Here is a 23789-nt window from a genome sequence, read left to right on the forward strand (position 1 = left end):
AACGCTGGTACAACAAGCGGAGATGCAAAGTAAGCAAAGCATGGTATTTTCTGGACTATTTTTAAAATGTTGTCATGCTCCTCTATCGTGAGGAGCATGACAACATTTTTAAAATAGTACTTAACAGGCTAGACAAAGCAGGCGTAACACTTAATAAATGGAAGTGCGAGTTCGGTGTTACGGAGACAGATTTTTTAGGTCATAGAATATCTAAAAAAGGTATACAGATTTTACCAGAAAGATTAGAGGCAATACGCAAATTCCCCGAACCGAAAGACGTGAAAAGCCTGCAACAATTTCTCGGTACAGTTAATTTCGTGGCAAAGTTTGTTCCAAACAAATCAATGTTACTCGAACCGCTTAACTCATTGCTAAAAGACGATACAACGTTCGTCTGGGGCGAACCACAAAAAAGGGCCTTCGAAAACGTGAAAAGTTTACTGTTAAAATCACCGATTTTAGCTCACTTCGATTACCAAAAAGATATAATAATTCAGGCCGATGCTTCAAGTTACGGTCTCGGAGCAGCTCTTATGCAGCAAGACGCCGATAAGTCGCGCGAAGTCGTAGCATACGTATCGAGAACGCTCACGTCGACAGAACGTAAATACAGTCAAATAGAAAAAGAGGCACTAGCCCTCGCGTTTGCCGCGGATAAATTTAAAGACTACATTACAGGCATCGATGTGACTTTAGAGACCGACCACAAGCCGCTTTTACAAATTTTAAAAACGAAACCATTGGACGAAATTACTCCCCGCTTACAACGAATAAGGATGCGGCTAATGCGTTATAATTATAACATATTCCATATTCCCGGGAAACAGTTAGTTTTAGCAGACACGCTTTCACGATTTCCAATTGAGAGCAAGAGTGAGAATGATTCAGAAAAAGAAACAGAAGCCTACGTAAATCTTGTTATAAATAGCTTACCTATAAAAGAAAATTATGTACAAAGAATATGTGAAGAAAAAAAACGATTTTATTTGTTCGAAACTAATCGATTATTGTTTAAGAAAATGGCCTAAAAAAAGTCAATTGCCGGATGGGTTGTTACCATATTTCCAATTAAAAGAAAGTTTTTCTTATGTACAAGATTTGTTATTGTATAACAACAGGTTAATGATTCCTCCTCCTCTACAACTCGATGTAATAACAAAGTTGCATGAAGGACATTTGGGAATAAATAAATGCAGAGATAGAGCAAAACAATCAGTGTGGTGGTTAGGCATAAGTTTACAATTAAAAAATTTGATCGAGTTTTGTCCGAATTGTATTGAAAAGCACAGAAATATAAAGGAACCTTTCGTAAAAGAAAATTTTTCCGATAGACCTTGGCAAAAGATAGGCATCGATTTTTTCAAATGCAAAAAGTGGTACATGATAACCACCGATTATTATTCTCGTTTTTTCGAAATTTCGGAGATGCCTTCTTTGACAGAAGAAGCAACAATTGCTAATTGTGAAGTTTTATTTTGTAGATACGGTATTCCAGAAATTGTGCGAAGCGATTGCGGATCGCAGTTTAAAAGTAAATTTGCGCAGTTTTGTAAACGAATGGATGTAAATCACATCACTAGTTCTCCGAAATTTTCTTAAAGCAATGGCGAAATTGAGTCCGCTTTAAAAATTGCGAAAAGTATAATTGTAAAATCCAAAAACGTTTGTTTAGGTCTATTAGCCTACAGAGCGGCTCCGCTGGAAAACGGATATTCGCCCGCGGAGTTAATGTTCTCACGAAAAATCAGATCCACTGTCCCTGTACATCCTAGGCAGCTAGGTACTTTCAAAGACCACAAAAAAATCTCGATCAAAGAAAAAGAGAGAAAGGAAAAACAGGAGTATTATTACAATAAACGTCATCGCGTAAAAAATTTGTCAAAATTAAACGCAAACGATCGGGTATGGATTATAGATATGCGACGCTATGTCAGATAATAAAAGTAAGCGAAAGCCCCAACGCATATATTGTAAAAACATCGAACGGTAACGTAGTTAAGAGAAATCGATGGCATTTGATTCCAGCGCCGTATATCGAAAAGATAAACCAATGTAACCAGGATTCAGTCATCTTACCGAGCGATCTAAATAATGTACAACCACGTGAATACGCCATTGTGCCAAATATTGTGCCTACGAGCGAGCCGAATTATAATTGTAATAATAGATTAGACAACGGTAATCAGACTAACGGTATAAGTGTAGAAGCGCAGCGACTAGCTGATAGTGTATTGACACATACCGAAACCAATAATGTAACTACTATGTGTAGATCGGAGCGTGATAAAAAACAGCCTGCGCGCTATGGTTTCGACTAACATATTTCTGCGTATATATGTATTTGTTCCTATGTAATCTTTATTTAAATTGTAAGCATCATCAAAAGAATCGTATTAATAAAAAAGGAAGGATGTCGAGAGAGCGCGCCTTCAGTAGCGCCCTCTTAAGTGTCTAAGAGAGACACAGATGCGAATGAGTCAGTAGACGTGGATGGGTCACGGAGCTATCATACTGGACGTACGCTCTCGCGACCCTGTCAATACACATTAACTGTAAACCACTAATTGTATCACACCCATATTCCCGTGTCCTCGATATCACAACAGTTTCTACAAAAAGAAAATTGCTTTCAGAGGTTGCACGAATCTTCGATCCTCTAGGATTACTAGGCCCCTTAATTTTATATGCAAAGGGGCTTTTGTTAGATTGCTGGCGGTCAAATTTGACCTGGGACGAGTCGTTGCCGCAGGAGATTCACACGAAATGGGTCAAGTTTGCCGATCAACTCCCCGAGGTGCAGAAGTTTGCAGAGCCGAGGTACCTACGAGGGGAAACTCCAACGTCAACCGAAATACACGGCTTCTGTGACGCTTCGTCACAAGGGTACGGCGCTGATGTGTACATCCGCACAGTCGACGCGACAGGACGCGTTACTGTCAGGCTGCTCGTTAGCAAGTCCAAAATAGCATCCATCGATCATCAAACAATACCGCGACTGGAATTAGCCGGCGCGGTCCTTCTGAAAAGGTTATACGTGAAGGCTAGGAAACAGCTGGTCTTTTCCGTTGCCCGGACCATCTTCTGGACAGATTCAACGATCGTTTTATCTTGGTTAAAAAAGGCGCCCCATCTGTTGAGGACTTATGAGAAAAATAGAGTAGCTGATATTCAAGAATTAGGTAATGAAGTCGAATGGAGACATGTCCGGTCGGCGGATAATCCAACTGATGCACTGTCTCGAGGACAGTTACCGGGTGAACTAGTGAGGAATTCCCTCTGGAATTGCGGTCCTCACTGGCTGAGGTTATCGGAAGATAAATGGCCTGAATCACCGATTCCACTTGCGAGTCACACGTTAGCAACGACCTTTTCGACTAGCTCCTTTTACCTCCGATACTCGGATTTCGGTTGTTTAATCAGATCGATAGCGTACATGCTCCGTTTAACGAGTAAGGAATTACCTCAAGGTGAGATTCCAGATACGGGCAAATCACAAAGAGGGATTCGTTATCTAACTCAAGCTGAAGTTGATAAGCCTGAACTTCGTCTCCTATTTCTGATCCAGAGGGAATGTTTTGCCTCCGAGATCGAAGCTTTAAAATCCGATCAAAACCCACCTAATGATAAATATCGCGGTGAGTTTAGGAATCGAACTAAATTCGATCAAATCAGTCCATTTCTTAACAGCGATGGATTGATCCGAGTACGCGGTCGTTTAAAACATTCCGACCTCATGTTCAACCAGTGACATTCAATATTGCTTCCACAATCCCACCACATCTCCGACCTGATCATTCGTGACGCTCATCGTCGAACACTTCACGGCGGAATCCAGATGACACTTTACGCCATAAGAGAACGATTTTAGACTCTCGGCGGCAAAGACCAAATTAGGCATATCATACAGCGATGTGTGCCGTGCATTCGTCAGAAACCAAAATTCCCTCACGCCAAGATAGCGGATCTACCAAAATGCAGGATCGTTGCTCCCGAGTATCCGTTCGAGGAAACCGGTGTAGATCTTTTCGGGCCTATTCTGATTAAAGAAAAGAAAGAGCGTAATCGTAGCTTCATTAAAGCATACGGTTGTGTTTTCGTGTGCATGGCTTCCAAGGCCGTCCATATCGAGTTAGCGTCAGATCTTTCCACTGAAGCCTTTCTCGCTTGTCTCCGTCGGTTTATTAATACGCATGGGATCCCGCGAATAATGAGGTCCGATAACGGTACCAATTTCGTCGGTGCGAACAATGAACTTAAGAAACTCTACGAGTTACACGGGACTTCTGTTTTCCAAGAAGCTATCCAAAACTTCACGATCCCCAAACGAATCGAATGGCCGTTTAACCCTCCTCTCTCTCCGTATTTCGGCGGATTGTGGGAGGCCGCCGTTAAGAGTTTCAAATATCATTTGAATCGTTTGATGACCAATCAACCACTCACGTATGAACAGCTTGAAACTTTTTTAAAGGAAATCGCAGCGATCCTTAATTCTCGCCCACTATACGTGACTTCTGCAGACCCTAATAACCCTTTAGCGATAACACCCGCGCATGCTTTGATTGGACGTCCGTTCGACTTCTTACCCGAACCTGACTTTGATTCAGTCGCAGACAATCGTTTGAAGCCGTACCAGTTCATAAGCAAAGCAAGACAGGATTTCTGTAGGAAATGGCACCGGGAATATTTGCACGAACTCCAAGTCCGAACTAAATGGCTGAATTCCACTGCCACTCTAAAACCTGGCATGGTTGTCGTATCGATGGAGGACACGAACTCTCCTTGCGCAAGATGGCCGCTAGGTATCGTCGAGGAGGTTCATCCTGGGAGTGATGGCATTGCTCGAGTGGCAACAGTGAAGATGGCATCCGGAGTCTACAAACGAAACATCACTAGGCTCTGCGTGCTACCCATAGAACAGGGCGGCAAATCCCGTCAGAATCTCAGCAACCCCTCCCAGAATAATCGTTAACATTGCCCCCAGATGTGCGCGATTTGGTTTGCCATACATGAGTTGAACCTTATCGTATTCTGAGTGGTGCATCTATGAAGCCTGGCCCGAGAATGGAGGAATCCGAAAGTTCTACAGCCAGAAGCTCAAGGGTCACGTCGAGAGAGTGACTCTTGCGACGCGATACCCATCCGGTTAAATGGGTTCCTGACTAATTCGAGATTCTGACTTTTAGAATAGGGGTCCGAATTGCGATCGAGTGAATCGATAACGAACTTTAACTGACTAGTCTTCCAAAATAAATAATTTAGTACTGTAGAAAATGTATATATGTTACGTATTAGATTAAGTTGTTCTTGTTCAATTAATAAAGAGTTTAATTAGTCTATTCATCGAACCGATTGTGATAACGGTGCTAATCATTGGAGCAGTCCCTCCAACGGAAACTGGTTCCACTTGTAAATAAATCAAATATTCGATTAGACTTCTTAGGATAATCTATATCTATGCACAATTCAATTACTAGGTTAAGTCTAACCACTGCTCCACTATTACTGTTCGAAATAGTCTCGCAGCCGTGGCCGGCAGCATGTTAAGTCGTAACAATTTGTAAGGGCTAGAGCCCCTAAATCTCACGCAGTGGCAGCACTTGACGGTGCTGGCGCGGCAATCGTGGAGAGAACGCTCTCTTCTTCCGGCTTGCCCGGCAGTCGTCGACGACATCGTCTAGCGTGCGGAGCTCCCTCGCGAACCTCTTCTGTTCAACGGAACAGTATGTATATTCTACACATTATCGTATCGTTATCTCATCATCTATCATACTATCATCGCATCTCTTCATTGTAAAAGGAAAACTGTGTGTGAATGTGCGAATGTGCTTCGAATAATTGAGCCGGTTGTGTGTTGTGCAACACGTGGGTTCCTTGCGTGCGCGCGGCCATTGTTCTCCCGCGGCGTCAGTTACTCTTTTTTTCTATACTCTATCCAATTTCCTTCTCATTAAAAATTCTCTGTGTAAGTGTCAATTAATAAAAGGGTTTTTGTGCCGTTATAGGCTTTTCCTTTAAAAAGGTGTTTAAGTTATTTCATTCTCCTAACCAATCTAGAAACTACGAACAAATTCAAGGCATAAATCGTTCGTATAAAACAACAATAAAAAAAATCAAACGAGTGAACTAAGCTTCTTTGTGTCGCCCACAATAGGTCACGAACAATCAATCTATCAGTATTACCGTCGCACAAAAAACATTGTATTATTCAAATTCTACAAGGATACAAATTAGTTTTATGTATTTTTTAGATGGTACAAATTAAGAAGAAGGCATTCATATATTTTTTTTTTTAAATCGCATATTTTTCTACTGAAAGTTAGATTTTCCACCGCGCATGCGCAGTAATACGTTAATTTGAATTGCTAATCTACCCAACGTAAATCTTTTTTTTCTCTATTTTTAGAGAGAGTACAAATTCTAAAAAAGCATTTTTCTGATGGTAGAAATTAAAATGAAACTAGTGGTATTTTTTTCTTTTATGATATCAATCATTTTTCTGCCAGGAGTATAAGTTTTCCGCAATATCGTTTTTTTCGCTTTTTTTCAAAATTTTGGGGGGTACAAATTCCAAAAAATGATTTTTCGGGTGGTACAAATTAAGACGAAGCTAATGGTATATATATTTTTTTTAAATCAATCATTTTTCTGCCAGGATCGTTTCGATGAAGAATTCTCATCACTGGCGGGGACATTACATATAATTGTGATCGAACTTCACTTTGACCTCCCTTACCCCAGCCTGCAAAGTGTAATGGACAGTAAAAATAAAAAATACCATTCGAAACATCTCTAATTAAACCCTCCAAAAATGCTCATTATTTTAATTGAACCCCTTCAGTTGTCCCAAAAAAAATTAAAAACTATGATAATTTTTTCGTTTTTTGTAACTGCGATATCTTTAGTAATACTTAATATTTTTGTAAAAGAAACAAGGCAAAAAATTGAACCTTTGCTCGTTTTAATTGCACCCCTCTCACTTTTTCGAAATTATTAATATATATGTCAAAAACAACAATCTAACTTTATTGTATGTTCTTTTCAAATAGATTATTGGGTTATTGGGTTATTTGGAAAGAACATACAATAAAGTTAGATTGTTGTTTTTGACATATATATTAATAATTTTGAAAAAATGAGAGGGGTGCAATTAAAACGAGCAAAGGTTCAATTTTTTGCTTTGTTTCTTTTGCAAAAATATTAAGTATTACTAAAGATATCGCAGTTGCAAAAAACGAAAAAATCATCATAGTTTTTAATTTTTTTTGGAACAACTGAAGGGGTTCAATTAAAATATTGAGCATTTTTGGGGGGTTCAATTAGAGATGTTTCGAATGGTATTTTTTTTTTCACTGTCCATTACACTTTGCTGGCTAGGGTAAGGGGGGTTTCACTTTGTAAGTTCGTTTAATCATCAATTAAATTTAACTGCTGGTACCGGCAATCATAACTTATTTAATTTTTACGAGAAAATTATCATTTTCAATGATGCATAATCAATATTTTAATAACTGAGAGACACGCAATCGAATGGTATAATTAGTTTATTAATATTATCGATATTTAAATAATTAGATGGTAACTTTTAAGACTTTGAAAGATTTACTGACGTTTCTTAGATATCTTTCTATTATAATAACTTCTTTCCTATTTGGACTTAATTGAAAGCGGTATTTTGTAAGCAATATGATGAATGTGAAATTTGTATTCCTGGTAAACTGCTAGAAATTTATATATGTGGTAACGAACTATATTAACTATATTATTCAAATAACATGTTTTTCTTAATCTTGATTTTTTCATATTCAATTTTAATTTAATTTGCAACCATTCAATAGTAATGAATATAATAATTAATAGATGTATATGTAATACCAATGATAAATCATAGATATATCAATTGTTATCACATTTTACTCTTTTCTTTATTTAAAATTCATTGTTATAGTGCTCTTCATAACCTCAATTATGATTACATTATTTATTGTTCATCAAAATCTTGTAGAACTTATAAAATATAATATTTCATTAATAAAATTTATGATAAGAAATAAGAACTTTTTCACATTTTTTTAATATTACAGGTGCTATGACAGTAATCAAAGCAAGAATTAAGTATATAGAAAATTATTATTGAATATCTTCTACAATGACAAAGTTGTTTAAATATATTTGTATCTTATTTTGGATTATAATATCTATCAGCTGTGGTCTTTTTCTTTTTATAAATGGCTTTTTTCTTAAAAAAAATGCTTTGTTTAATCGTAGTAATTGTTCTTTGTATCCTAGGATTGATATATTCAATTTTTCAAATCCTGATTCTATAATTTTTGAATGTCTGAAACCTCGAGCACGTCTTGTGCTATTAGTGATTGATGCTTTAAAATTTGAATTTGTTGAGTTATATGAAGATACAAAATCAAAAGAATCGTTTTACAGAAATAAACTCCCAGTTATTAATGAAATATTAAAAAGAAATCAGAATAACTCTAAATTGTTAAAATTTATAGCTGATCCTCCCACAACTACAATGCAAAGATTAAAAAGCATAACTACAGGAACATTGCCCACGTTTATAGATATACATGAAAATTTTGGAGCTGATAATATTTTAGAAGATAATTTCATTGACTTAAACATAGATAATGGAAATATTTTTATGGGAGATGATACTTGGACAAGTTTATATCCAAAACAATTTAAACGAGAATATGCTGCTCCTTCATTTGATGTTTCTGATCTTGATACTGTAGATACAAAAGTTAAAAAAAAAATTTTCACTGAGATAAACAAAAATGATTGGTCGCTCTTAATAGCTCATATGTTAGGTGTTGATCATTGTGGTCATAAACATGGAAAAAATCATCCAGAAATGTTGCGAAAATTAAATGAAACTAATTATTTTATTAATGATCTTGTTAAAAAAATTAATCAAGATGCAAAAGACACAATACTCTTTGTAATCGGAGATCATGGAATGACAGATAGTGGTGATCATGGTGGTGATAGCAATGATGAAATTGAAACAGTATTGTTTATTTATTCAACTCTGCCATTAATAGATACAAACATCAATTTGAATGTAGAAAAAAAGGACGTAGCCAACCAAATCGATATTGTTCCAACCATATCCGTAATTTTAGGAATTCCTATACCATTTTCAAATATTGGAAATATCATTCTTGAAGCAATACCAAGTATAACAAATAATTCTTATTCTAAAATAGCTGATTTCAACTTTTTATTGCATTCTTTATGGAAAAACATCTATCAAATACAATATTATATAGATACCTATTCATTCAAAAACAATGTTTTTGACAAAAATCAACTACAGGATCTTCAAAATATGTATAATAAAATCTTGATCAATGTAAAAATGACCAAGAATGAAAGTGATTTGAAAAATTTTATAGGCATGGCTAATGAATATTTCACAGTTGTGCGAAAAATTTGTTATGAAGTATGGGTACAGTTTGATTCAAATCTGATGACAGAAGGACTAATTCTTTTTTGTTCTACTGAAATTTTTCTTTTTGTTATATTAAATGGTCTGGTAGGAAACAGAATGTATAATATATTGGAATCACCTTTTTTAATGTGTGTAAGTACAGTGGTATTTTTAAGTATAGTATTCCTTGTATTATTACATTGGTTGCAAGTGATAAATAACTTTGAAAATAATTTCTGGTTTTACTGTGGCTTGCTACAACTCATTTGTTTTATAATTTTGATAATTAATAATTGGAAATCTATTTCTAAGACATGGTATGAAAAATCTCGTGGTAAAAAGTACATAACTAATATTCTTTCAAGGCTGATTTTACTCATAGTAGTTTTTGGAGTATTTTCAAATAGTTATATAATTGAAGAAGACAAAATATTATCTTATTTTTTAATATCTCAAGTTTGTTATTTTATATATTCAGTCTTCAAAAACCAAAATATTTTTGAAAATTTAGATAGGAAAAGAAAAAATGTAAGAAAGCCAAATAAGAGAATTATGTACATTCTTATATCATTAATGCTACTTATTGTAATCTGTTTAATAATTAGAAGTTCAAATTATTTTTGGAGATACAGAGAAGAACAGAGATCAACAACTGATCAATATATACAATCTAGTACAAGTTTTGTGATAGGAAAAGTTGGATCAATTACTTCCAGAAATGCAGAAGTAATTTTTGTTTGTACAGCAATTATATCACTTACATCTTATATTGCAATAACGAAAATTTGGCTTCGAAATCGTGGAAATTTATCAGGGTACTCTGCAAATGAAATTATAGCTAGATTCATTCTAGCACTAATCGTAGTTCTGTGTTCTGCTTACTGGATTTTGAAAGTACAACAAAGTGGAAAAGTACTAAGTTTTCATTTACAGCAGGTCAATTTTTTACCTCTGATTATCTATGTATTCTTTATCATTGCTATATTATGCCTATGTTATCAGCCTCTTGCCATTCATTTGCATCAAGATATGAATAATACCATAAGAATTTATCAAGAAGAATCTTCAATACCAAAGATGTACAAGAAAATGAAAAATATTCTCTATTGTAAAAAAAATAAAAATCAGAATTCAATTCCTATAGTTTTTGGACTCGGAACTGTTTACAGTGCATGTTACATCTTACTAATTGTACTTTTAAGTCTTATGTATGCATTGTTACTAGGATTTGTCATCGCTCCTAGTGTAGTTTTAATGAATTTAGTTTCTTTGGGAATATTGTACATCACGGCTGTAGATCGAATTTATAATGCATCTAATTTAGGTGAGTTATAAAGTTTATTACTTGATTATTTTTTATATTATCATATTAAAATTAAAATTATCTCTCTTGCAAAACAGAACAACTTTTGCATGTTCCTAGTTCAATTATTTTATGCTGGTTTCTCATCGCAGAGTATTTTTTTTATGCCACTGGACATCAATCAAGTTTTTCAACTATTCACTGGGAAGCTGGATTTGTAGGTATTGATGGTGCCCTGTCACTGACTTATGTAAGAGCAATACTTATAGGTATATATTTTTAGTGTTAATGATATATTCTTTTTTTTGATGGATTTAGTATCAGAAATTTGTTTACAATACAGGATTTAATACATTTGGATCACATTTCATATTAGCAGTTGCTATTCCACTCTTAGTTATAGCACCATTTACTTTGCGACATGTCTGTCCCAGTTTTGCCAAAGAAGCTGAAATACAAGATCTTGATAAACAAGGTGAACTCATTCTATATCAGAATGATACTCTGTTTCATTCCGCGATTTTCTCAGTGGCTGGAAAATACATTTTATTTCATGCTGCAAGGGTACGTTATGATTTATAAATACAATTATAATTTTCAAATGACTTAAAAATACTTGTTAATGAATAAATTGCAGGTACTAGTTTGTATGTTTGCCACCACTATCCATTGTCGGCATCTTATGGTATGGAGAATCTTTGCTCCTAAACTTATCTTTGAAAGCCTGAGTTTTATTTTTACTGCTGTTGGTACTTTAATGTCACTATCGTTGCTTTTACGAATTGAAAATTGCATTAAAAAATTCATCGTTTTAATTACTTGAATGGAAAATTTATGTAAAGCACACTTTTTATTTGGAATTTTTTATACAGCATACCTGTTTAATTGAAATTATTGACAAGTAAACAAATATTTACTGTTTTCAAAGTGTTTGTTATAAGTACCTAAGAAATGCTGATCTTTTACTTTAGCGCTTAGATCTTACCAATGCATTTAATGACTATTGAAGATTTGCAACAGGTTGAAGTAATGATGAGTTGAATTGAAAATATGTAAATAATTATAGCGGAGTACACAAACAGATATATATATATACATATATATATTTCTTATATGCATGTAATATATTTTTACCAATATGTACGATATATTACCCGCAGCGGTCCGCGTCGTGTCCGTTGGCTGCTACTGGTTCATGTTTTCACCACTCCCATTGCAGCCTGCATATAGTTAATGCTAAATTAAATACAAATATACCAATCAAAAGATTTTAATTTGCCCAATTCACATGTGTTATTAGTTTTATTTGCCCATCCTTAGCTTCTTTATAAAAATTTACAAAGAGAATTATTTTTCAAATTATTTCAAACGTTTCATTGTTACTAGGATTTGTCATTGCTCCTAGCGTAGTTTTGATGAATTTAGTTTACTTGGGAATATTGTACATCACGGCTGTGGATCTAATTTATAATGCTTCTAATTTAAATGAGAATTATGAAGTTTATCATATGATTATTTTTTATATTATCACTGTTGAGGTTTATCCTCGTATTCCCTGTTGAAAAAATTCAATCGGATATCCAACTAAAATTTTCAGCTGGATTTCTAGCTGGAATTCGCTGAATTTGTATCTGAATGTGACAGAATTTACAGTTAGATTTTCAATTGAATTTAGGTGTATTTTTTAGGTTGATTTATAGGTTATATTTATATTTATAGGTTTTATTTTATAGGTTTTTTTTTTTATTTATAGGTTTATAGGTAATGTCACTGAACATCGACCTGGATCAGGGTTGGGCGATTCTGTCAACTGTTGGAAGCTTTTTGACAGAATCGCCCAAACCTGACCTGAATTTCCAACTGGATTTCTGGCTGGATTTGCACGTGTAAATCTTGTTCTACCCCACATGGATTTTGTAGTTAAAATTATAATTATGATTAGATATTATAAATTGCAATATTATACAGAGGCAAATGATCTGTAAAATGAAAATTATTTTGCATTTGTTATGCGGTAATCTTATAAATAATAAATTTTTTAATGCAATATAGCTGAAAATAAATTATAATTTAATTAATTACGCTGATTCAAATAAGTCAAAGAAAACATGATAAAGAATGTCATCCAAACTGCAAACATGCATATTTTAATACATAAAAATTGTATTCAATTTTAAATTCAAGTATTGATCTATTTCGAATACATATTTGTCAAAGATGAAATGGTATTCACTATACCATTAATATTTATATAGATGCATACTCTTTTGGTATTTTTCGTTTCAGTAAAATAAAAATATTGCTATCTATGATAAATTTTGTTTATAGAACGTAATTCTTCCATAATTAATGAATTTAACGAATAATTTTTTATAAATTACTGTATTACTCGTTGCGTCTACCGACTCGTCTGCACATTAACTGGTCTGTGTCGTTCTATCTGGGGGCTTATTCTGAAAAAGTTTTGCGGTACATCAGTTTATCATTTTAGTTTACCACAGAATTATTTTTAGGTATGATAAACGCTTATAGCGAACATATTATATCACCATTCTAGAATCTTTTTGGAACAGTTAGTACGTATCATATGAAATTTTCTAATTTTATAATTATGTGATAAGGGGTTAAAGTAAATTAGTAAAAGACTGAAAATATCTTCTTACTATGACTCATTTTTTAGCGAGCATACGATACAATAACCGTCAAGGGTGCGAATACAATAAGCCTTACAATTGTAAGATTGAGCTATAGCGCGCTTTTTTAACATTTTGACATTTCTTTAGAATGCAAAAATAAAATTTTGTGTTAACGCACAATTAGAAAATTAATTAAGCAAAAATAAAATATAAAAAAATTAATGAAAGTATTTTCCATAGTATAATAAATTTATTTACTAAATATTTTAGACAATTTCTGTAGCGATGGCTGGTTCTGATCATAGAATCTGTCCTCCTGAAGTACATTCTTTTTTAGTGAATTTATTCAATAATAACATTAAAAATAAATATTCTGATAAGTATTATAGAGCTGCTCTTATTGAATCACTTGGAGCTACTGTAGCACCTGTGATTAATATTCAATATGGGTAAACATTAGTTCTAGTTTACATTTTTAATTAATTAGTAAAGATTATATAATTTGTAATTACTTATTATTTTTTTATCATTACTATAACTGCTGAATTACTATCAATAGATACAAAAGCAATATTAAAAGAAGTATAAACCGGGCATTTGAATTTAGAAAAATTATTTCCTTCTTATAAATTATAAATATACAGTTTCAGTTAGATGTTTCAAGTAATTCGTATTTTACAAAAATTTGAATACCTTCCTAGTGATTCTTATTTATTCCGAGAGTATTCAGCTTATATAGTCAATTTATTGGTAAAATCTTGTTCAATTTTTATTTTTAAATTCTGATAAATGATTGAAAAAACTTATAATAAAATCCATATTAAATGTAAGAATAGTTGCATTAATAGCTTTAGTGTATTTTACAAAAGTTGATGGTAAATGGGAAGATTTAGAATTTTTATTCGATATGGTTGAAAATGATCCACATCTTGGAGTACAACATAGATTAGTGAGATTAATAGTGTAAGATAACACGGACCGACAAAATTTGAGACTCTCAAAATTTGACGAAAGTCTAGACCCAGAGATCAGACATGGTGTACCCGAAGGAATTTTATGCGCTGAATCCGAATCTGGCCTCAGAATTGATCCATCACCCCCCAGTTTTTAAAATATCCTAACCTAAAAGTGCAAGAAAGACTTTTTCGCTGTTTTAGTACTCTTCTCACATCGCTAATTTCCATTGTAGTCAAAAACTGGAAAGAGCATTAGAAAGAGCAAGTTATCTTCTTTAAAAAGCACTATCAAATTTTTTCAATTAAAATTCCTTGCTAAAAATGCTTCATTAAAAATTATTAAAGTTGATTAAATTTTAATAAATTTCAATTGATTTTAATAAAACGAATTGTTTTCAATAATCGCGTTGATTAAAATTCAATCATTTTTAATAACATCTTATTCCATTTATATTTTATACCTCTCAAAATCGCTTTATAAATTACGTGTTTTAATTTTTTTATCGTTTCTTCATAAGCTGATTTTTTATTGATACAGAATGCGAATTTATTTTCTTCAAATATCTTTTTTTTTTACGTAAGGATGGTACTTTAATTTTTTTCATGAAAACTCTATACAGTTTACTTCACGGCTGCGACACTGGCTATACTATGTTTAGACGAAATTTTCAAACGACTTTAAATCACTGAAAAAAAGAGGCACATTAATTTAAGTTGTTGGGATTGATTCTTCTTGATAAGACAAACTAACTTTAAGGATTAGAAATACAAAATATTTGATGGCGTAGATTTCATTTCATGAAATAGTGCAACATTTTATAATTAAAAAATATTGTTCTCATTTTTCCCATGATCGTGTAACTATTTATAGAATGATAGCACATATATAAGATCCATAGTATTATTTTGCTTATATAACTGCTAGTTTTTCTAACTATTACCACCTCAAAATATTTGACGGCGCTCTTACAACTGTCTTAAAATATTTGAAAATTGATTAACTTAAAATATTTGAAATTTTCATTTTTTAACGGCCTCCTAACTACTCAGATTGCTTCCAAATCTTACAAAACCCATAAAAACTCTTTGTTTACCATATCATTCATTAAAAACGTTCATATAACAATTGAAATATTGATACATTAGAAGAGAAAGATAAATAAAGACGTGAAATTGCAAATCTAAAAGTTCTGTGGATTTGCCTATATGTTCTTAACGTTCTTTCATATATCAGTTTAGAGGGAATAATTTGCGTGATCATATTAATGAATTATGTTAGAATGCCAATGCAAAAACTGACTACGACTATAATATTTATGCGATAATAAGTGATAATCATCTACAATTGTATTATTAAGAACAAAATTTATTAAGGATAAAAGTTTGATAAGAACATTGTTTTCAAACCGCAGTGACAATCTACTCAGAAAGATTTGTCACGAAAGAATTTGTAAATTCACTTCGAGAAATTTTGAAAGATTTTGCAAAACCAAAATTAAATGTACTATTTAAAGAAAAAGGAGATACTTTTCATACTGCTACATTTTGGCAAACTTAGAAGTATGAAAATGTTATCTTTAGAATATAAAATAATATAGGAAAATATTGTTGATTCGAGACATTACTATAGTCGCGATACTGCAACATTACAGCTGCTTTGAAATTTTTTGCCAATGCTAATGATAATGCCATTTCTGTAAAAATAAAAGATAGTTCAAACAGTGGATTTGCATTAAACTCAATACATCACTAGTATAGAAATTAATTATTGAATGAAGAGCGTGAAAGTGGACATACTGGTTACAAAATTATATTAAAGTCCATTGATATATCAGGTATCGTCATACAGCTATGGAATAAATTTTAAAATTTGTAATGCATAGAAATAGGATTATTAATTATAGTAGAGTGTAAGTTGAAAATTTTAGTAAATAAGGAACCAGTATGGGGTATTAAAACAATAGCGAATTTAGTAAAAATGTGGTATATTGTTATTAAGGAATGCTTTGGATCATGTAAGAACTTAAAATTCCATGATCAGTAAGAGATCGACGTAAAGGTCTTGAAATAAGTAACACGTGCGCGCGGGCATACACAAAATAATATACCGTCTATACATAATTTAATGATCTTATCTCGTTGAATACATTCGTTTATTGTTTCGTAGGTAAATGGCGTTGTAGAAAACTATATTGTGTTCATATTGATACTGATAACTCGTATGCGGCAAAAATAGCGACTATATTTACTATATTTATGTTTTTTTTTCCATTTTTCAGTTCAATACCTTCAATTTTACGTATTACTTTCTTTTGTAAGAAATATCTTTTTTAGATATTAAATTATAAATTTTACAAATAATGCCATTTTCAGAAAATAAAAGTCTCTATCCTTTTTCGTCAAAAGTTCATCTAGATCCAAATTGTGGCTCGTGACTTGTTAAAATATAGGTCAGAAGTTGCATTACAAAAAATCCAAATTAAATACGGTACAGATGTCAAAGGTAATTATCAATTATGCAAAATCCAAGAACATGATATGAGGAGAGAATTGAGCCATTGCTCTTTTTCAAATTTCAATTAGTAATAATTTTTACAATTAACAAATTCTCATGTATAACTTCAAAAAAACAAAAAAAAATATATGAAGTTGTCTATCGCTTAAATAATTATGAAAATTATGATTAATAATATTAATATTTCGATTGTAATATCAAAACAAAAATATATGAAAACATTATTAGTAAAGTAGAAAAAAAGTACAAAAACAAAAGTAAAAAAGGAGAGGCGCTTTTCCATCTCCATCGTCACGGCTCGCTCGCGTGGGCGTACGTCGTTCATCTATTTAAGTAATATTTTCATTATGAATTGTCATACTGAGGTTTGTGAAGAAATTTAGCTTATGGCTCAATTACTTAAAAAAGGAAATATTTTATTATAACAATTTTTCGAAGAAAATTTCAACAATGAAATTGAAGTATATTGCTCGCTTGATAATAAATATTTCCATGTACATATTCATAAAAAATAATGATTTTCAAATAATGGTAGGTTTTCAAAATCACGAGGAAAATTTACATTAAATGGCTTTACACTTTTTCAAAGTCTAGACTAAAATTTCACTGATGCGTTATTCAATATAATGTAGAAATAGCATTTTTTATTATTCTTTTACTTTTTTAATCTATTTTTAGTTAATTAATTGATAGTTCATAGTGTTTTAACATATAAACTTATGCAACTCAGTCAAAAATGTTGCAACACATATAATGGTATTAAAACAATTTATTTTACGTTTTGCTACTTATTTTTATATGGAATATATTTGGGTTGTATATGCGCAGTCTGTAATTTATAATTATTTTAATTACTTACTTTCATAATATCAAATAAATAATTATAAGTGATACTTTATGCAAGATGCGTCAGTCAATAAATCGTTTTATATAGCCGTTCAAGTCCTCACCCCTATTCCCCATCCCTTATTAGTGTTGCGTCTGCGTGATTTCTTGTCTAGGTTATGTTTATGTTTTCTAGAATTGAGAACAAATAAAAAATGGTGATTCCATATTAAATAATTAAGCTGAAACTTATATAAAATATATTACTGTAGATTAATAAAAGTGCTTAAGAAAACCACAATGATAGTGTGTTTTACTAATGAAGATAGCTGGTTTTGATATTATTTTTCTTTCAGAGAAGTTTGAGAAGTAAAGTCTAATAGACTGTACTCTTCATCATACGATTTTCCGGTATCTACGTGTTGTTTCTGTTCTAAAATTCAGTAGAATATACATCTCATGTATATTTTTTGTATTTACATTTACAATGTGCAAGATTTAAACAAATGGTTCGAATGTATTTTATATTTTTAATTTGCATGTAAATGTTGTACTAGTTAAGAGGATTTTTAATTCTTTAGTGATTAAATTTTTCACATTTTTATTATTGTAGTTAAACTATTTTTCATTGTTGTAGTTGAAAAGTTATAAGTCTTTCAGAAAATGAACGTGTTTTACTCAAGTTGTCTTTCATGAGCATTTGTAGAAAAAATTAATACATGTTATTAATACATTTGTTATATCCGCCTGTTTTTTAAGTCTATGTTATAAACCATATTTCAAAAACCATTGCATGAACGAATTACAATTTAGAAATTTATTCGTTATAACTGAGTTTTTGTTATAATGGGATTCCTATTTGTATCTCAAATCAATACCATATAACAATAAAATCTTTATAAGATATTTTCTAATTTTTTCGAACATTTGCTATTTACAGCTTTCATTGCAATGTACATTGTAATCATTATTCTTTTTTTTTCAAATATTTAAGCTATCTTGGTACTAAAATAACCTATAAAGCGGATTCACCTAGAAGTTCTCAATCGTGAAAAAATGCGTCATGTTTCGATAAGGTTACAACGGCTCTATGTTTTTCTAAAAATTACATAATCAAGACATTTATCAAATTGTGCATTTTTATTGTATTTTTTTTATTTTAAAACATTCTAAATGTAATAAAAACTAACCTTCGGTTATAAGTTATAGTAATTAAAAGTTGTTTAAAAAAATCTAAAAATAACTTGAAGTTACTTCATATCTAAAATATTGTATAAAAAAGCAATTGATGTTCGGATAAAAAATTTACTAATGATATGCAAGTATCCATATGTACTATTGTATTTCGTTAAAAAAGTTCGATTCAAACAATTTATTCTAATTTTTTTTCTAATTTATTGTAATTTAAAATTGATGTGTCTACATGAGAAACCGAAGAACAAATTTTAAATTTATTGAAAGCTTTGGGAATCTTTTTTTCAAAGCAATTATTAAATCTATAAAGCGATCATGCGCATACACTCATGCATAATAGCTTTTAAAAAAATTACGTACTATTATTTAATGAAATAATATAAAAATTTTTTTCAGCTTATGTTCCTCAAAATGTAGTGTTAATCATATATTTTAAGATAATATTCAATATTTTTTTTATGATAAAATTACATATACCTACCCACACACGCACGTATGCGTGCGTATGTTGTATGGGTGTGTGCTGGGTGTCTCTGTACACCGGTCAATACAACAGAAGCTTAAAAACTTCAAGACGAATTATTGCAACGAATGTATATTAAAATTAAGTTTTCAATAACGTTTTTTCATGTCTTTCACCGAATAAATATGACGGTACATTTAGAATAAAAAGGAAATAAATATTAGGGAAAATGCTTCCATTAAGTACTCTTGAAAATGAGGTGAATGGTTTTTAATGCTCTGTTTTAATTATAAATGCGATAATTTTAATTAAAAATTCAATGGAATACGATCAAATATTATTGAATTTTTATAGCTACAAATCATTTCCGAAAAGTCATCGTTTTATGTAATGCATTAGCTTGAAAGAGATATTAATACTATTGAATTATTTTGAACTAAGTTTGAATCAATATGAACTAATAAGATCGAATCAATAGTATCACGGTAAACTCTTAATTTATATTTAAACAGTAAACATTTAATTTAATATTCTGATAAAAAGAATGTTTTTGGGGCTATTTCTATTTGATATATTTCCGTTTATTTCCTTCGACTTGTAAACTCTTTTATAATAAAAACCATGTTATAACTATTTTGTACTTACCAAGATTCGAAAAATATTTATTGAGCGTAATGAATAGAGAAAATATTAAATCATGATCTATAGAACTTCATTTGTCTCTGCAAGAAAAATAAATCGAAATGACAATTTCCAGCACCATTTTTGATACATCGTTACTTAACAGTATGAAAAAGCCAGTGTAAAAGAGTAGCTGTGAAAAAACTCTGGAAATACGGAAAATCGATGAAAATTCAAATAAAATGTAAATTTCTAACAAATAATTTGTCAATGATCACGAATATTAGAAAAAGTTTCATGTAAAACTTGTAGAGTGGAAAATTCAACATCGAGTCGTACTATATTTGTATCAAATTAATTGATTTTCTCAAAAAAAAAAAAACAAATACCACTAGATTCGCCTTAATTTGTTCTAACCGAAAACTGATTTTTTTGTAATTTATACCCCCCTCCTCTAAATTAAGAAAAAAGAAGATTTTTGTAATGTAGTTTAGCAATTGAAATTAATGTAATACTGCGCATGCGTAACGAAAAATCTGTCTTCCAGTAGAATAATATACGATTTTGAAAGAAAAAAATTATGAATGGCTTTTTCTTAATTTGTATCATCTAAAAAACACATAAAATTAATTTATACCCTTCTAGAACTTGAATAATACAATGTTTTTTGTGCAATTATATTAATGATAAATATTACTAGAAAATCACTTATTTCTTAAGAAAAAAATATACTTCTAGTTTTCCCTTATTTTGTACCAACTGAAAATAGTTTTATTGTAATTTTATAAACTAAAAATTTTTTTTTTTACTTGAGCATTTTTAATCTATGCAAGATTATTATGCTAAATACATAGTCAATGCATATATAGGGTGTTCCATTTTAAAGGAACCACCCCGAAATTTTCGACGGTTGGTGTTGTACAAAAAAATTGTTCAGACAACAGTTGTTTGGGACAATGGGGGCAACCTTTCTGTGAAATCCGATTTGACCTTGAGATTTATTTTCAAGGTCATTTGAAGGTCAGTCATTTTTTGAATAGGAACCCATATTTTTGTTCCCGGATTCGGAAAGAGCGGAAAATTCTACGTTCCGATAACGTATTATATGTGGGCTGCGGTTAACCCCCCCCCCCCCCTCCCGCCTAAGATCATGTAGGGGTCAAATTTATGATTTTCTTCATCTATGCACAAGGATGATCGGGCAAGGGTGAGGTTAATTGTAATAACCCAATAACTCCAATACCCAATAACTCGATAACCCCAATAACCCCAATAACCAAGAGATATTTTGAATAAGGACCCCCATTTATTATTCCGGATTCGAAAAGAGCGGGAAATTCTTCGTTTAGATAAAGTATTATGTCGGGGGAGCGGTTCACCCCCCCCCCCCATCACACCGGGGCAAGGGTGAGGTTAATAAGGTATTGATTACCCAGCCAGTGAAGGCAAGGTATTGATTACTCAGTCAATGAAGGTAAGGTATCGATTACCCAGCCAATAAAGGCAAGGTATTGATTACCTAGCCGGGTGCTGCGGGTAATACCTTGCCGCAGCAGGATATCGGCCTTGACATGCCCCGAGAGACAACAGAATATCAACAATTTCGTTTCTCGAATAATCCGGCATATTGCCTCCTTTTCAGTAGACTAAGAAAATTACACTTGAACTATCCTGAGAAGGACTGTTCGCGAATCACTATTGTCATAAACAATACTAAAAAATAAATAATACTAAAAAAGTGTTATTAAACAATTTAGTTGAAACTTTGTAGGCTTGTCCGGAATCACACCAGAAAAAAGAATGGAAATAACATGTTATCCCACAAAATGGAAAATGACACTTCTCATGAAGGCTTTGAATACATGAAGTCGACTTTGAAAATCAACCTGAAGTTTAAGCTCAAGGTCATTGTTGTTTGACCCTATAATTTTTTTGGGATATTGGGGTTATTGAATTATTGGGGTTATCGGGTTATTGGATTATTGGGTTATTTGGGTTATCGAGATATTGGGTTATTACAATTAACCTTACTCTTGCCCGATCATCCGTGTGCATAGAAGAAGAAAATCATAAATTTGACCCCTACGTGACCTTAGGCGGGGGGGGGGGGGGTTAACCGCACCCCACACATAATACGTTATCTGAACGTAGAATTTTCCGCTCTTTCCGAATCCGGGATCAAAAATATGGGTTCCTATTCAATAAATGACTGACCTTCAAATGACCTTGAAAATAAATCTCAAGGTCAAATCGGATTTCACAGAAAGTTTGCCCCCATTGTCCCAAACAACTGTTGTCTGAACAATTTTTTTGTACAACGCCAACCGTCGAAAATTTCGAGGTGGTTCCTTTAAAATGGGACACCCTGTATACTACTACTTTATATTTACGTGAGATAAACGGCTTTACATATATTTACACTGTTAGTTTACATTTTCAGTGAGTAGCAAAGTATTTATATCGATAAGTTACAATCTGTTAAGAAAATATACAATATTTTGCAAATTTTCATATTCGGATTAGTGAGCAGGACACAGGAGGCTAGTTGAGAGCAAAGACCCATTTATAGACACAGATCTATGAGTAGTTTTGTACGAGGCTTATTATATAAGGAACATTGGCAGAGGATGTGATCTAAATCTTGCCAATCACTGCCGCATTTGTAGTTAGGTGGAACCATTTTTAATTTGGCGAGAGAAGCGATGAGATTATAATGGCCCGAGCGGCACCTATTGACAGTTGTGATAATTTCCCTTGGAAGCTGTAAACCAGCAAACCACGGCTTTAAAGAAGCCTTGTAGTATTTTAGGAAATAGTCTACGCCTTTTGAAAGAGCCTGTGAGGTGACTATGACATCGGTGTTGGTGGAAGAGAGTTTTTTGCTGTACTCCTTTAGATCGGTGTATGGAATCTTACTTGTAAAATTTATCTCCTGCTCTGAAAGTAAAGCTTCTTTAGTTAGTTCATCCACTCGATCATTTTCTTGGATTCCGGAATGAGATGGAACGCAGTAAAAGTATAACGTCTTAGTACTTTTTCTACAAAACTCAAGAGCTCGGCTTTTAATTTCTAAGGCGTAAAGGTTATCACGAGCGGACATTGTAGCATTTTTTAAAGTCAATAGGGCACTGAGCGAGTCGGAAAATATAGAGTAGTTGTGGTTGAAGTCACTTAGCGCGATGTTGAGAGCTTGCAGAATAGCGATACATTCAGCGGTGAAGATAGAGGCGTAGTTATGCAGACTTAAGCTAGTGTTTATATTACGAGAAGGATAGATGTTCGTGCTTCCTACAGCAGTGGATGTTGCAGATTTGCTACCATCAGTGAAAATTGCGACCAAATTTCTCCCAGCAACCAGCTCGTTAACGTGAGTATTTGGATTTGCAGCAGTTTTCAAACCCATTCCAAAGCCCAAGTCTATATTCAGGTTTTAAATGATAGACTTGTACTCAACTGAATACATTTTATAATTTTCACACTTATACATAATATTTTCCGTATTGCTCAGGTTTTTGGTACATAGGGATATAACTCTTTGATTCTGAGATAGTAAATGATTTGTATTTAGCAGTTTTCTTTAAAATCGGTTGATTTTTTTCGATGTTAATAAATTGGAATTTGAAGTAACTTTGAACAAATAGCAGTTACGCAAAAACTTTGTACGTTCTTGTATTAAAGGTAGTCTTGATTCAGCTATGAGTATATTAGTTGGCGTGCTTCGTTGATAGCCGAAGGCAAGTCTGATGGCGGCGAATTGAATCCGCTCCAGTTTTTTAATTTCTTTAACTTGGGTTGGAAAATATATAAAACAACCGTAATCTAGACAAG

At 32.3% G+C, this 23789-nt stretch overlaps 2 protein-coding genes across 16 annotated transcripts in view; both read left to right on the forward strand.

Moving 5' to 3' along the window:
* The first annotated feature begins 7435 nt into the window (after nucleotides 1-7435).
* Nucleotides 7436-12579, forward strand: LOC131675351 (GPI ethanolamine phosphate transferase 3). Of its 11 annotated transcripts, XM_058954288.1 has the most exons (6): nucleotides 7579-7737; nucleotides 8082-10384; nucleotides 10451-10772; nucleotides 10850-11001; nucleotides 11070-11315; nucleotides 11389-12579. In XM_058954288.1, exons 2-6 carry the CDS (start codon nucleotides 8147-8149, stop codon nucleotides 11572-11574), a joined length of 3144 nt encoding a protein of 1047 aa, XP_058810271.1. In that variant the 5' UTR covers nucleotides 7579-7737; nucleotides 8082-8146; the 3' UTR covers nucleotides 11575-12579. The 11 variants fall into 11 exon arrangements, with proteins under 11 accessions (XP_058810267.1, XP_058810271.1, XP_058810268.1 ...); XM_058954284.1 differs by lacking the exon at nucleotides 7579-7737 and adding an exon at nucleotides 7436-7530 and having other exon boundaries at nucleotides 8082-10772; XM_058954285.1 differs by having other exon boundaries at nucleotides 8082-10772; nucleotides 10850-11020; nucleotides 11095-11315.
* A 454-nt stretch (nucleotides 12580-13033) lies between these two features.
* LOC131675359 (uncharacterized) overlaps nucleotides 13034-23789 on the forward strand; it is a 376622-nt gene continuing 365866 nt past the window's right edge. For 2 of the 5 annotated variants that reach the window (XM_058954311.1, XM_058954316.1), the window contains exon 1: nucleotides 17891-18192. The gene's annotated coding sequence lies outside the window, so the exon portion shown is untranslated. Of the gene's footprint in view, nucleotides 13328-14065; nucleotides 14138-17890; nucleotides 18193-23789 lie in introns of those variants that run through there. The other 3 variants (XM_058954315.1, XM_058954314.1, XM_058954312.1) reach the window with 3 other exon arrangements.

Source organism: Phymastichus coffea, unplaced genomic scaffold, assembly GCF_024137745.1.
Source record: "Phymastichus coffea isolate CEN01 unplaced genomic scaffold, Cenicafe_Pcof_1.1 PCOF00020, whole genome shotgun sequence".
Lineage (NCBI taxonomy): Eukaryota > Metazoa > Arthropoda > Insecta > Hymenoptera > Eulophidae > Phymastichus > Phymastichus coffea.

Coding starts and splice junctions, on each gene's coding strand:
- LOC131675351 (XM_058954284.1), top strand. CDS start 8,147: ATGACAAAGTTGTTTAAATATATTTGTATCTTATTTTGGATTATAATA. Junction 11,002..11,069: donor GTGCCCTGTCACTGACTTAT/GTAAGAGCAATA, acceptor TGATGGATTTAG/TATCAGAAATTTGTTTACAA. Junction 11,316..11,388: donor TTTTATTTCATGCTGCAAGG/GTACGTTATGAT, acceptor AATAAATTGCAG/GTACTAGTTTGTATGTTTGC.